The following is a 16,988-nucleotide window of genomic DNA, read 5'->3' on the forward strand; positions in this document are numbered from 1 at the left end:
CAGCCGCACCATTTCCGGCTGTCTGGCTATGACTCTGACAACAAAGCGATTGTTTATTAATCTGGTCCAAAAAAAGGAACTATAGAGACATTGCTTAAATTAGCTTATCGAATGACGTAAACATTGATTTGTAAATACAAACAGCAAAACCTTGTAAGAAATTAATATCCTACAAAAATGGGCCACTTACTGAAAAGAATTCTGGGGTCGATGGTCGATTGGTAAAGGTCTCCTACCTCCGTTATCCATAAGCACATTTGATGTTCTGACTGAATGAATTTGCTTGAAGAAATCGACAACTCCATAAATAGTAGAAATATTCTTTTATTGTAGACTAGTTTAATTCAAGCAGCAAGATTGCTTGCCCATAATAAATTTATATTGGGACGGTTATTTTCTTTCCATTTCCGTTATGGTAGATGTTTTAATCATTTTGTTTCCTCCTATTCATTTGCTTACCGATTTTTTATCATCAACTTTATTATTATTATTATTATTATTATTATTATTATTATTGTTGTTGTTGTTGTTGTTGTTGTTTTGTTGTTGTTGTTGTTGTTGTTGGCTCACAAGGAGCGTTCACACAGGTCATCAAAGTTATCTCCTTGAAAACAGCCTGTGGTGTTCCTTGGAAGCTGAGCGACAACAAGTCTCCCCAAATTTCCAGTACTTTCCACCTTTTCAATAGTATTGTGCAAATAATAAGCATTATTGCAACAGCTGCTTGCCATTGATTTCTCGTTGGTAGCGGCTATTAGACTTCACTGGAATTTGAATGGGAATACGCCTCTGCAAGGTCCCAGTTCTCTTCGCATTTATCCAGTGGAAGTCTGGCCAGTGCTCACCCCTCGGCGTTTCCTTCCCCCTTGATTGGCTGTTCGGTCTCACTCATTTTTTTTGTGGGGGAAGTGAAAAGGTAATTGGAGATGGGGTGAGGTTAGAGAACTTATAGATATGCGGCTTCAATGTTCTTGGTTCCATTTTATGTTTCAAGTTTTACCTCTGCAGCAGTCTGTTTGATCCGCGCTTGTTGCTCATGTGTGTTTGTCTCCACATTCAAAAGTTTTCCTTTATATTTCAGCTGTTTTCATTATTGTTGTTCGTTGTATTTTTCCAGTCATTCCTCTGGTTCCAATTTCTCCCATTCTTTTTTCAAAGTTTTTCGGAATTGTTCCTAGTGCTCCTACTATTATTGGTATTATTTTGATTTTCTTAATCTTCCATGTCCATTTCAGTTCTCTGTATATTTGCTCCGTTTCCTCCTTTCTTAAGTCTACAATTTGACAGGACTTTTCTTTCTTGGAAATTATTACGACATCCGGTCTTCTTGCTTAGATGGGTTTATCAGTTTTTATGTGCATGCCCTATAGGATTTTGTAATTCTCGTTTTCAAACACTGTTGCCGGCTTATATTTGTACTACTTATCTGTGCGTTCGAGGTGCAATCATTCGCATAATTCCAAGTGCACTGCCCTTCCCACTTGGTCGTGTCTGTTCTTGTATTCCTTTTGAGCTAGTTTGGTGCATTCACTTACTATATGGGTTATCTGCTGTTTTCTTGTACCTTGTCGATTTTTGCTTTGATGTGGTTGGTTCTTATAAGTTATCTTGTGTTACGGTTATTAGGGATTCAGTTTCTCGGCTTATGTGTCTTTTCGCATCCATGTCCAAGTGTTTTGGTTATTTTCATCTTTTCTCATCCTTATGAATCTTCCATGTAGTTGTTTTTCTTCCCATTTTTTATTTTCTCGTCTTATCCTTTATATGTCTGTCTCTCGCTGCCATGATTATCCTTTCCGTGTTTTGCGTATTGTTCTCATTCTTTTTTTTTTTTTTTTTTGTCATGCACACATTCTTCTATACAGACTGGCCCTCTTCCGCCTTTTTCTTTTCACGTAGAGTCAGTCAACATTGTCCTTTGGGTGTAGTACATTGTTCATGGCCATGCGTTCCCTCGTCTTCTGATCAATCTGTCTCAGTTCTTCGGTCCACCCAATGAACAGTCCTGAGTATCTTCTTTTTATTCCTCTTTTCTACGTCCTCTTCTTCTTTTTCTTCTTCTTATTATTATTCTTATTATTCTATTCATTTTATATTCATCATTATTATAACTATAATTATTATTCTTTTCATCATCATCATTATTATTATTATTATTATTATTATTATTATTATTATTATTATTATTTGTTTGTTACTAATTAATTAATTAATTTAATTATTAAAATGCATTACATATGTTTATACATAAGATTCTCACTGACAATTTTTCTAATGGCCAAATGACAATGTGTTTCCCCAGATTTCCAGCACTTCCATCTATTTCGATAATTATTAAAATCGCCTTGTCATCTCGCAGCAGCCGTTTACCATTGATTGATTAAAGCAATACTATCAAGGTTTTTTTTTTTTAGAAAGATGGCATCCTTATTTTATGACAACTTCTAATGTAGGTATGATAATTGCTTTTCATACTCGATAGTTTTGTCCTCTTTGACGTTCACGAGAGTTTAGAGTGACAACATCCGTCATAACGTGCGGGTGTGTATGTCATGGAATAATAAAATTGAGCATTTGTTTAATTCTGAGGAAGAATCCAATTAAAAAACTAATAATAAAAGAAAACAGTTTTGCATGTTTTTTAATTTCGATACATTTTAAAATCATATTTTCTCATATTTCCAAGTGTTTAAAATCTTAAAAGTAATTGGTATCTTGAATATATTCTGAATGACGTTTTAAAAAATATTTTTTGATTGTAACCTGTTTTTGTGAAAAAATAGTTTGAACTATTTTACGTGATGCACCTTCTTCGAAATTAATAACATTTGCATAAAAACAATTGTGTTTCTTCATTAGTTTTGCTAATTCATTTTGATACAGGTAGAAGTAACTTTACAATGTCTTCAATATTTTCTCCAATCGCATTTATTAAACAAGCAATCCTTTAATAAGGATGAATAAGTGTTGTAGAGATAAAAATCATCCCTATTTGAGAACTAAGTGGAATCAACTAGTCCTATGAATACCACTGGTTTCAGAGACTAAATGGAGACATTCATACCATGTTAAACCGCATGCTCCAAACACGTTCCTCTCATACCACTTTTAGTGGCTCCTGTATTCTTTATGATAAATACATATTATATTTTATACACTTTACACTACTTGTGGATCATTTCATTTGTAACCCCTAGCACGGGTCTACAAAAATTAGGAAACATCTTATTCTAATGGAATTATTTTCCGCTGAGTTTACAGTTGTTTAATTTGATTAATGTATATGTAAATACAAATTATTTGCCATTAGTAGATTCTGGAATTACATATTTCTATTTTTCTGTAAAGCATTAAATCAAGTCGTAATAGTTGGTATTGGGATTTGATTTGTAGAAATTTTGCATGTTACCTCTATATTTACATATTTCTTGTATTTTCCTTGATTGACCTGAAATAATATGAGCGAACGCAACGTCTATTTTAATATACTTATTGATGTAAACTTCGATAATGAGATTAGTGTAATGTTGTATATGACGAAGGCTGTACACATGAACCGGATAATGAACATTTCAAACATAGGAAAATATCTGTCGGATCGTATATTACAAGTAAGTCAATTCATACGAGAAAATCTATTGGAATCGCTTTTTATCCAACTGCATTTGTAATCTTCAAAATATTGGTAATTCTTCTTGAGCTATAAAAAATAAAATCGATTAATACATTTGGCGCTGATATCCTCTTTGTACATATTGTGATAGAAAACGGAATCATACTCCACTCTTTCCTCATGTCTACCTTGATAAATCTGTACAGAAATACAACTATACATAATAAGTGTATATACATATATATGTATATATATATATATAAATTAAAAATAAAGACCCTCATTCTATCAACACCTATCTCCCTCAATCTCTCGTCCTCTTTCCCCCTCTCTCTGTCTCTCTTTCTCTCTCTGTCTTCCTCTCTCTCTCTCTCTCTCTCTCTCTATATATATATATATATATATATATATATATATATGAATAAATTTATTAAAGCAAGTACCACACACACACGCGCGCATATATATATATATATATATATATATATATATATATATATATATATGCGCGCGCGTGTGTGTGTGGTACTTGCTTTAATAAATTTATTCATCCAGTCGGGTGTAACAGACAGTGTATAATCGGATGGCCAGATTTTAAAAATCCTGATCAATCTATAATATTTACTTTTGATATTTAATCGATCAGCGTCGAAGTCTTCTATGAACGCATTCACGCAGACAAATACGCGCGACGATAATGAGAGAATTCTTTTTAATTTTGACGCCCTGTGAGCTTAGTTAATAATGGGAAAGTGATTTATCTTATTTCTCATTAATTACTTAGTCATATATGTATTTATGTACCTGGCTATCAAAGTCAATAATGATGCTTACACCTTCCGATTTCAAGGCTAAGTGCCACGCCGCGCTCGCACGACATTGGAGTAACCTGAAATTATCTCAGAAACAAAGTTTGTTACCTCCAAATTCATAACGTTTTGGTATTTGACCAATTACCGCTGCCCTTAAGTATTTCTCAGAATTCCTGAAGTACGGACTTCCTTTTATACCCATCAAATCCTAAACGCATATTCACAAGGACAAGCATCATAGTGTTAGTAAAATTATAGTCGCGGTTTTATATAAATTAAATAATAGCAACCGTATTAGGATTAAAATATTTCTCCCCCAATAACAGGTTTTCAAACCTCTGTAGATTAGTTGTTAAGATTAAAATCAATATATAATATTACTAAACCTTATGTCTATAACGAGTATTTTAATTCTTTATCAAAATGCGTCAAAGGATTTTAAGCTGAAGATAAAATTGAAATCTAGTCAATCTCACTTCACTTGAGACTAATTACTTCAATTTAATGAAACTTCCGTATTTTGCAACTTTCAAATGAGATTGTTTGTCAACAACAGAAATAGATATCTCACAAATTCCACAATTTTATCAGTCCTAATATCTATCCCTTCAATTTGATTGATCACATGCTCTGATTCGGCAGAGCAAAATAATGTTCACGTGTCTTTCTAAGTGTGCTCAAGATGCAGGTCCCGCCTGGGCTCAAAGCGTTTTGTGTGTGTGTGTGTGTGTGTGTGTGTGTGTGTGTGTGTGTGTGTGTGGTAATCTATTCACTAAACTCTCCTTTTAAATTTTAACTTTTTATGTTTACTCTCATCATTTTTTGGCCAAGAATTTGTTTTTATTTTTTCAACACATGCAGATCATCTTACGACAATATTATGTGCGTATTGATTGTCTGAATCAAATCTTATATTGAGTACGCTAAAAATAGAGGAAATCCTATCATATATTTTCACAGAATATCTAGCCATGTCAACAGTATTTTTACAGATTAAACTTTATATTGAACATTTTAAATATAAGAACGATTCTATATTTACTACCAAGCTTTTTGCATATCATTGGAAATTGTTGTTTGTATACGACTGCAAATACAAATAAAAGAATGTTTACATATGTGTGTCTGCATTTGTGTCTCTCTCTATCTGGTTACATATAGACATAACATGCTCATAATATCTAATTCTATCTGCTGAGACATATTCTAAACGATATGTAATCGAAATTCTTTCTAGGATTCAAATAGATGTTTATTTTGACTTGACACTTTCGAAATCCTAGAGTATTTTACAACCATTTCATGGCGTTTCTTCTGCATGCCCATTATTAAAAAAGGTCAACATTTTCCTAAATAAAAAACATACTGATTTAACACTGCAATATATATATATATATATATATATATATATATATATATATATATATATATATATGTATATATATATATATATATATATATATATATAAGCCAAAAACAATGCGGAGGAAGACCGGAAAAGATGAAGTAAAAAAGAAAAACAAACAGATTTAGACGAGTATGGTTGAATAGAGAAGTGTCTAACCATACTCGTCTACATCTGTTTGTTTTTCTTTTTACTTCATCTTTTCCGGTCTTCCTCCGCATTGTTTTTGGCTTTAAAAAATATATATTTCTTTACCAACAATGCTTAAAGCAAACTACTACCTACTCTTATATATATACATATATATATATATAATACGTGACGACCTTTAGCCACTATTCGCAACAATCGAATCATTTAATAGAATAACACAAACTGAATTGATTTATAATTTATAAATACTTAATATTTCTATAATTCATTTCACACTATCAAAGACTTTTGTAAAAATTTTGAGTCATATAGTTACTAGATTTTAACGAATTACTTAGATTTATAAATATGTGGCTGCGATCGGAACTTTATTACTAATTAATTATGAATAAATGAAGTCAATATTCATGCATTCATGTTGCAGTGAGAGTGAGAAATTCAAGATGCGAGAAGGTAAAAAGATAGAGAGATTCTCGGGCTAAGAATGATTTTCTTCATGGAAATGTTAGTTAAAAATCACTGTAGTGAATACTTTATTTATTGGGTTTTATTTATATGGACTCCGAAATATTTATTTTGCTTTATTTTCTTTTTTATCGAATTTGGGCCAAATGTTGACCAATTATAATTATATGCAACGGAGTAAAACATGACTTATATACATAACATGCTTATAAAATTCCTTAAACCGATCTGCTGAGACATAATCTAAACGACATGTAATCGAAATTATTTCTAGAATTCAAATAAATAACGCTGAAAAATCACAAGTATTTATCCAGAATTGTGTTAAATCGCTCTAAATGCCGCTTCGTCATTGTAATCAAACAATAATCATGTAGGAGAAATGTCTGTAAAGAAACATTCGTAAAATTGCAGATGAAATTTCCGATGCTTGTGAAATTATAACAATATCATAACAATACGTAAAAGAATTACATATTCACCTATTTTCGTATCTCCATCTTTAGTTTGAAAGTATGAGATAAAGGTAAACTATTTTCGCTTATTTTATTTTCCTTATAAGCGAAAATGTGTCCATAATGTTTTATTATTAAATTGTTTTATATTCAATAAGCCTGAAGAAAGGCTGTTCTTGTGAAACTTTTTAAACGACATAATGTTTGAATTTGTCCGAAGTCTTGAAACAATTGCAACTAGCTATGAAATACACTAATTGTTGCTATCAACCCATTCTTTGATTTCTTGGTTTTTATTAAAGCAATATATGAATGCTCGATTATGAAATATGATAATTTTGTAGCTTACATCATTTTTTTGCTTAAAATGTGTTGGTATATGAACGATTACTAAATTATATAAACCCAATAAAATTCGGAATACTACAAATAAGACATATATATATATATATATATATATATATATATATATATATATATATATATATATTCAAGCACGTCTGATTGAAGACGACAGATTTATTCTTTTTCCGATCTTTCTGGATATCTATTCTATTTGCCGAGTGGTCTTTTAAATTTCAGCAGGCATGCATATAAAATGGCGCCCAAAATGTATTGTTTGCCCACATTCTTCTCAAGCGCTTAACAATTGCACATGTTGGATTCAATCAGATGTGCTTGAATAATAACTTGCTTCCTATATATATATATATATATATATATATATATATATATATATATATAATTTGTATGTGTTAATTTAGGGTATTTATATTATTATTTTTCTATGATTATCAAGGAATTATTTTGGTATGTTTATAATCATGTTTTCTTTCTTTTTTCTGTTTCAGTTAGCGGTGACTTGGATTTTACCATTCGCGGAGTGCTGATGTCTGGCCGGGCCAGCGTGACAATGACGTGCAGTGACACCGAAAAAACGGATTACGTCTACGCAGTGTCGTTTAAGCGGGGCAATCGTGACATTTCCCATGTGAACATCAAGAATCATAAGTGGGTTAGCTCCGAATACACAGATCGATCGGACGTCGAGGTCCATAATTTAAATCCGGGCAAAGTGGAAGTGTCGTTGACGATGTCACAGTTAGCCTGTGGTGATGAGGATGATTACGAATGTCAGGTACTCAAGTCACCTTCAACGAAAATATACAAGAAGTACTTCCGGATATTATGTAAGTCAATTAATTTTAACCTATGTAGCATAGTTTGCCTTTTTTATGTAAACCTTAAAGAAGAGTAAACATTCATTACATAAAAAACGTGAAAATATCATTTTTGTTTCACTTTACTGCAGAAAAATGTTACCACTGTAAATTTCAACTGAAAAAGTATTTTTAGTTTCTTTCAATTCAGTTAAAATATTGTCTGTTGTAGTAGTTTTATACATGAAAATAAAAATATATTTACCACCTGTAATTTAATTCCATTTCGATTAATTAATATTGCCTTGACGAAATTTTACTTCATATTAACTTGTGATTAATGCAATACAAAACATTACTTCTGTTTTGTCTAATCACAGTTTGAAACGAGTTAACTTCTATACGAACAACATTTTGAAACAACATAAATTTTATACGAGCAAAAGTTCGAAACGAGACAATTTTTCTATGAGCAAAAGTTCGAAACGACTCAATTTCTATACAAGCAAAACTTCGAAACGAGACAATTTTTATATGAGCAGACGTCCGAAATGAGTGAATTCCTATAGAAGCAAAAGTTCGAAACGAGTCAATTTCCATACAAGCAAAAGTTCGAAACGAGTCAATTTCTATACGAGCAAAAGTTCGAAACGAGTAAATTTCTATACAAGCAAAAGTTCGAAACGAGTCAATTTCTATACAAGCAAAACTTCGAAACTAGTCAATTTTTATATGAGCAAAATTTCGATATGAGTGAATTCCTATACAAGCAAAAGTTAGAAATGAGTCAATTTCTATACGAGCAAAAGATTGAAAAAAGCAAACTTCGAAACCCGAAGCAAAAAATAAATAAGATTAAATTATTAAATACGAATTCATAGATATGAGTATTATTTATGAATGTTTATTTATTGCGGGATATTATCCTTATCTTTGCTAAATTGTTTCACGACGTTTAAGCCAACTATTCCTCTGGTCGTGAAACAACTAAGAAAAGATGAGAATGATAGTTCGCAATAAATAAAACATTCATAAATCAGATAATTTTTGGAAATTATAAAAATTCCGTTATGAAAATTTTGATAGGTAACACATGCATTATTGCAAATGTTTGTTAATCGAATCACAAAAAAGAAAATAACTGTGATATGAAACTTAATCAATTGTTATTGTATTATTAGACATACTCGTAATTCATTACATATATTCATGCTGGCATTAAATTAGTACAACAATTACTTTTGTTGCTATTTTATTTTTATAATAATAATAATAATAATAATAAGAAAAACAATAATATTAACAATAATAGCAATAACAATAATAACAATAATAATAACAATAAAAGATAATAATATTAACAATAATAATAACAACAATAATAATAATAACAATAATAACGATAATAATAATAACAATAATAATAACAATAATAATAATAATATTAATAATGGTAATAATAATAACAACAACAACAATAATAACAATAATAATAACAATAATAACAATAATAATAAAAATAATAGTAACAATAATAATAACACCAATAATAATAACAATAATAATAATAATAATAATAATAATAATAATAATAATAGTAATGATAATAATAACAATCATAATAATAGCACTAGTAATAATGATACAAGTGAAAATATTTCGCTATTTAATTGGAATTCTTATTGAGATGTGTAATCTGTATTATTTAATTTATTTAACATTAATATATTATTATTATTATTTATTTATTTATTTATTTATGTAATAATAGTCCGCAGTAAATAAATGGGTAAATAAAATATTCCTCGTTTTAACAAAGCATTTTTCTTTAAGAATTGTGTTAAAATCTTTTTTTAAGAATTGTGTTCATATAAAATGTTAATTAAAAAATATTTTATATGTAGGCTATAGATACCGATCCCGGCATTGTAAAGTGATATGCATATTTATGAGCGTGTCGTATTTAAGGTTGGTGTTCAGATTAAAGTAAAACATGCCCCATCTCCGTCATCAAATATTAATGCCCCTCAACATATTTCCCAAATAAGCAAAACAGTACACTCCCTCATTGAAAATAAGTATTTCCTATTCTACATTTTCGACCCGAAAGAAGGTAATACTTGCTGCTCAAAAATGAACAATTCCTCGAAATTATTCTTACTGGACGTGATATACTATTAAATATATATAAGGTGTTTCATACAGTTTTAATATTTTGTAGATATTTCCTAACGTGTCTTGTACGGATATTGAAAACTCTAATTGATTTTTTTTCTTTTCGTTGAAAACCTTAACTGTAAAAAGCGAAATTTATTATCTTCATTTTATTTAATTATTTCATGTAGAATTTCCTTTTATTTCATCGTTTCCTGCATTTTCTCTGTTTCGAGCATTTTTTAAAAGTTTGTTTAATATGATTGAATTAGTGTTGTGTCGTAGAACAACAGTGAAAATAAGAACAATCAAGTCGAGGTTCGGTTAAGGAACAAGTCTATTAACAATAATGTACAAAGATAGGAAAGCGTGTATATCTGCTGGGCACTCGGCAAGCAGTTGAAGTGCAGTCGCATCTCTCTCACCGGTGTTGGAATTACTAGCGCTATTTATAGTGCTAATCGGTGTAAATTCCTCTGTTCAAGGAAAGCCGTTATAACAATTAGTAAATGATATTATTAAAAATAAACGCCAATTGCATTATCTCCTTTTCTCATACAATCATCTCAACTTCTGAAACTAACATTTTACAATTTGAATTATCATTCGCATAATGTGAAAATAAATGTTCAGTAATAAAATACCTACATTTATTAATTGAACGCAACTTTCCAATACGTAACCGTGATCTGTAATGACTAAAGCTGCAACTATGAATTGTTAAATCGCTCCAAACGTTTCTTTGTCATTGCAATCAAGCAATAATCATTCGGGAGAAATGCGCGAAATATTGCACTACAATTGGTTCAGTGTAAACATCCAATGCAAGTCCGTTAATAAGAAATATTTGATTTCTTTCGAGACTTAAGGCTGTCGTAGGTATGTGTGAGAATATCTGCGAGAAAAGATGGCGAGAAATATAAGTAATGTTCTTATAACATTCGAATAGAACGATATTCGTGTTCCATCTATTTGATGAATAACTTCAATCTTTTTCTAAAAGAAGGTGTTTACTTTGCTAGCATAGGAATAACAAGTTGCGTTTGTCATCTTTTTAGGCTCCATTCTCTATCACTGAATCAGGTTTGTGTTCGAAGGACAATTACGCAAAATTATGCTTGAATTGGCTAAGGCATCGAAATAGCGACGCATTATAGTTGGATGAAATCCAAATCCTGCCAGATAAATCATCACTCAGTCCTTAAAATCAACAATTCAGTGCAGCTTTGAAACGAACATGTAGACGAGGTTTTAGATGCACTGTTTGCTTTGTCGGTCTGTCACACTTCAATACATTTTAATATTTAATAAACAACCAAGCCAAGTTTTATGGAGAGGGGTTTGTCGATTTGTACAGGATTATGTTATACGTTGTCAATAATTGTCAAGTCATTGTTTAAAAAGTCGACTTTCATTAATCTCTGTTTTGTTTATCTTACTTTTTCGTCACGGCAAAGTGACATTCGAGGATAAGGACCAATGGGATGAACAGATTCTTCAACTAAATTGATTAATGTAATTAGATAATTATTATGTGATGATTCAGAAGAAGTATTTGGTGACGTTGGATTTATAGACGATTATGTTGTAGTAAACGGGGAAGAAGTCCCACAGTAATGTGTTTCGCTAACAGTAGAGAACGTATTTTTATTGAAATGCTTGCTGATATCAGGTAGATAGAGGAAGAAGAAAAAGTACGCATCCATTGTAGTAGAAGGAGCGTTCTAGATGTAAATGTCTTACCAAAGATAGGAGCACAGTCGAGCAAAATGTAATGTTAAAGTTTTCGATGGTATTTTCGCCGGACTTTCAATCTTTAAATAATCTTTTTATCGAGCTGTCACGTTTAAGTTTTTAATATTTTCGTCGTTCAATTCCACGTATGTATCTATTACGTACGAATCAATTCACCTTACAAATAACCAATCACGTTGGAATGGTCGGAATGTATTTTCAAACGTGAAATATACGTCTACAACTCTACCTGTTACTGTCTACCAAACTGTCTACCAAACGTAATAATGTCACGAGCTCTTGAACGACGGTTATATTAACGAACAATTTCTTGTAATTGAAAAGAAAATGTTTGTGTAAATACAACAAGAAAATATTTGGGGAATGTTAATTATCGTAATTTTTAAATAAATCCCGGTTATTTCGTATTTAATTAATTCTATATTAATTCTTAACAAACGCTGATATTTACACACCCAGTTTGATAATACCGGATTGCATAATTGCGTATGCGCGACCGACGGTGGCTTTTCAAAAAAGTGCGCATCGTGATTGCATCTGTGCACACAAGTCTGTCATTGTAACAATTAAGTGGTTCAAGACCCCCACCCCCATCTCCCATGTTTTTTATCTTCAACTCATTGCTCAATGTAAATGATTAGATTTTGAGAAACGCAAAATAGGATGAAAGTCTATTGATCACAGACATTCATTCTGATTGTTCAACCAATAAAAAATGAAAAAAAAAAACGGTAGAATAGAAGATATCTAAAGCAGGACATGTTTGACAGATTCCAATCTATTCGATCGGTAATTCTTTGAATAAACCTTTGCCTTTAGTAAGGGTGTGATAATTGAGAGCATGTACAATGGATCGGGCATAATAAAATCACCTAGAAAAGAATAGAAATCTGCATGGAAGATCAAATTATGCTATTTTAGAAGAATGAAACCGGAGCTGTAGGAAACCGAAATCCGATTGACAGAAGAACAATCACGAATATTTAGCAAGAAGAAAGTTTTAATATGACCAGATAACAGTTGGTGATAGATAACACCAGTTTGCGTAGGGTTAAATAGTCGTCAATTGCCGCATGGAGATTGGAATGGGAAAATTGTAATTAAACTTCTGATGAATTTAAAATTGAACTGAAATAATTTACTTTTTAAATGGTTTACTTATTTCATCATAACATCTGGATTAGAATAATAATAAGAAAATAAAATGATGGCGATCAATTACGCGGTCAACATGATGGAATCCAGATAAGCTAATCAGATAGGACATGACAAGAATAAGCAGAGATGTGATCAACAATGTAAGAATGACCAGCGTTTCAATTATCTGTTCTGTATTCAGACAAGTAAGGTGACAATCTCATAGATAGTTCATAGGTTATTGCTACTGGCGATCGCCGCTCGTTTTGCGTTAAGAAATTCGTTTCTCCTCACAATAATAACGACCTTATGTCACATACAACCTTGTGGCGAGATTGATAAATACCAACAACTTAAAGGTCCTCACCTTCGCCACTTTCTTTGAATAACTGCTAACCATAGTAACAGGATGCTCAATAAAGACAAAGACATTTTTCACATTGGATTATCATGTTGAATGAGTCGTGCAAATATGCAAATTTCTGTCCCATGTCGCTCACAATCATTTTTGCATCTATATGTGCATCTATATGTGCATCTATATGTGTATCTACGTATGCATCTATTACGATGTGTTATCAAATTTAAATACAACATTTGATTCTTACAACACTGCTCGTTCATTATATCGCGATGGAATCTACTGATCTTAACTAAGAAACTTTAATATGAAATCATATATATATATATATATATATATATGATTTCATATTAAAGTTTGTTAATCAAGATCAATAGAGCCCAAATGAGGGCGAAACTCGAGTCTTGGACTTCCAGTTTATTGACTTTCTTGGCTCGTCATATCAATGATACGTTTGGCCTAGGAACGACTAACGAATGTGTGGCACAACGATGGTACAAGAAATTCCATAATGGTGACGAGAGGTTTGAAAATAAAGACCGTCGTGACCGGCCGATTGCAGTTGTTAACGAACATTGGAAAGCCTTAATTGAAGCCGATCTTCGCAAAACATTACACGAGTACTTGCTGTTGACCTCAAGGTCGACATCTGAACAGTGGTTCGCCATTTAAAGCAAATAAGAAAGTTTGAAAAGTTGGATATCGCAAGAATTGAACGATAATAAAAACAGTCATCGTTTAAGGTGTCTTCTACGCTCCTTCTGCCAACAAAATTGAACCATTTCTCGAGCGGATTGTGACATGTGATGAGAAGTGGATCCATTACAACAACCATCGATGTCCAGCACAGTGGCTCCACAACACTTCCTGAAGCCGAAATTGCACGAAAAAAGTTTATAGTGACTTTTTGATGGTTTGCGGCCGGTCTCATCTATCACAGCTTCTTGAATCCGAGTGAAACGATTACGGCGGAGACGTACTGCCGACGAATTGACGAAATACACCAGAAGCGTATGTGCCCGAGATGGGTCAAATTTCGTGCGCGAAAAAGCCGAGATGATGTCGAATCGACTTTCAATGACTTGATCGCTTCCAGAACTCCCGATTTCTCTGCTAATAGGACGATTAAACATTTTTTCGTTGGAAAAAATGTGTCGATTCTAATGGTTCTTATTTCGATTGATAAATTTATTATGAAACGAGTTATAATTTTTCTATGTTGAATGTAAAAAACGACATGATTTTTTCATCACCCTAACATTATTGTGATTTGCACCGACCAGACACGAGCTGGCGATAAGTAATTTATCTTGGAAAAGTCACTTCTGACTAATTCTGAGAAAAAAATGTTTTCAACTACTTTATTTAATGTAACAAAGTTTTAACATTAAAAAGCTGTCCTGGAAAAGTCACTTCTAATAAATCGTGAAAAAGCGTGTTGTCATTCAACTACTTTATTTAATGTAGCAAAGTTTTAACATATTTAAAAAATGCCCTGGAAAAATCACTTCTGATTAATTACAAAAATGCGCTCATTCAATCACTTCTGATTAATTGTAATAAACAAAATGTTTTCAACTACTTTGTTTAATATAACAAATTTTTCACAATTAAAAACATTAACAAAAATAAGAAAATGCAGCGTTTATTGCAGAGCAATTGTCATTTTTATTAAACAAAAGCAACTACTTTATTTTAATGTGACAAATTTTATAGCGTTAATGAAAAGCTAAAGTGTGTCACGCATTTTCTATTTTATTTAAAACTATTGTTTTCTGATACAATTTTACTATTCTTGGGAATATATTTCAACTTGCTATTTTCTTTCACAAGACCTCTATCAAGTTCAAATAGAAAATCTGTAATAATGAAATACATTTTGTTGTTAATTATTAAACATTTAAAAACAAAACTAACCTAAGTATAAGTATAAACACTGTCATTATAATTATATAAAATATTTTTTCTCGCAAAATTTTAATTAATCAGAAGTAACTTTTCAGAGCATTTTTTAATGTTAAAACTTTGTCACATAAATTATATAATTGGAAACCACAAAACTTTTCTTACAGTAAATCAGAAATGTCTTTTCCTGGGCATTTTTGTGATGAAACAGACATGACTATTCCACAGCATTTTGAAATGTTAAAACTTTGTAACATTTTTTTTACACGGTGGTCACCACTTATCAAGGCCCGGTAGCCACTCATGGATAAGGGTTATTGCAAGTACAGTTCGTTAGTGTGGAGATTTTATGAAGTGTTTACTTAAGGGGGCGGTTCATTAGGAATTTGTTTACATCGGACTTGAAGACATCCAAGTTGTAGTCAGGTGGGAAGCAGGCAGACGAAACAGAATTCCACAGGCGTGCAGTTCTACGAAAGAAGCTTTGTTCATGGAATACACTTTTGATTTAGGCACAGATAAAGGGTATGGGCAATTTTTCACAGTGGATTCAGCTAGACGGGTGTTTTTCGTGAAAGATTGGCGAGGGGGACCAGATATTGGAGTTCAGACGAGCATCTGCCATGGAAATAACGATAAAACAACGATAGGCTCGCAACGTCTCTTGCGTGGGAGAGAGGTTGCAGGGTAGAGAAAAGGGCATCCCCTTTCTAAGCCACCAAGTCTATTTTGTACTCTGTCAAGGCAGGATAGGCTGTTTTTAGCAGCTCATCCCCAGATATGGCAGCAGTATTCCATCCTTGGACGTACTTGGCTTTTATATAGATAGAGAATTGCATCAGTAGTGAGATATTTTCTGGAGCGGCAGAAGGATTCCACCATCTTTCCAGCCACTTTGGCAACAGACGTGATGTACGTGTTCCATTTCAGATCAGGAGTAAAAGACAAACCCAGAAGCTTATCAAGACACGGCGCATCACCCAGACGAGAGCCATCCATTTCAATTGATGCCAGATGGGGATCAGAGCCTTGATGATGTAAAGATAGGAGTTTGGTTTTAGATGCATTAAAGGTAACCAGCCACGACTTCCCCCACTGAACCACGCGCTCGAGATCAGAGGAGAGAGAATCAGAGAGAACTTTGTCATTTACAGCCTTTGATGTGTTGCCGTACATGCTCGTGTCATAGGCATAGATGTCAACGAATGATTTAAGTATGTGTTTAGGGAGATCATTGATTTAGATCAGGAAGAAAGTTGGGCCCAGGATTGACCCCTGGGGGACTCCAGCATTTATATTGCAGGCCTCCGATGTTTGTCCATCGACCACTACTGTTATGAGCCTATCGGAGAGAAAGGATTTAATGATTGAGAAAACATTTCCAGTTATACCATAGCGGGAAATCTTGTGAAGTAGGCCCTTATGCCATACCTTGTCGAAGGCCTTTGATATGTCAAGAGCAATTGCTCTAGAAAGGAAGCCTTTGTCAAGAGATTCACTAATCCTGTGAGATATAACCGTTAGCACATCTGCGGTAGATCTTGCAGAGCGGAAACCATATTTTGTGTCACTAAGAAAATTGTTTCTGCTGAGGTGGTTTACTATTTCTCTAT

At 32.4% G+C, this 16,988-nt stretch overlaps 1 protein-coding gene across 8 annotated transcripts in view; it reads left to right on the forward strand.

Moving 5' to 3' along the window:
- LOC145287828 (uncharacterized) overlaps positions 1-16,988 on the forward strand; it is a 1,009,440-nt gene that overhangs the window by 557,536 nt on the left and 434,916 nt on the right. For all 8 annotated transcript variants that reach the window (XR_013869202.1, XR_013869203.1, XM_080135695.1 and 5 more), the window contains one exon: positions 7,755-8,093. Coding sequence is in view for 6 of the 8 variants with exons in the window: in XM_080135695.1 (XP_079991821.1) it covers positions 7,755-8,093 (339 nt within the window). In the remaining 2 variants the exon portion in view is untranslated. The remainder of the gene's footprint in view (positions 1-7,754; positions 8,094-16,988) is intronic.

This window comes from Euprymna scolopes, chromosome 11 (assembly GCF_053919585.1).
Source record: "Euprymna scolopes isolate OS-2025 chromosome 11, ASM5391958v1, whole genome shotgun sequence".
NCBI classification, from domain to species: Eukaryota; Metazoa; Mollusca; class Cephalopoda; order Sepiida; family Sepiolidae; genus Euprymna; species Euprymna scolopes.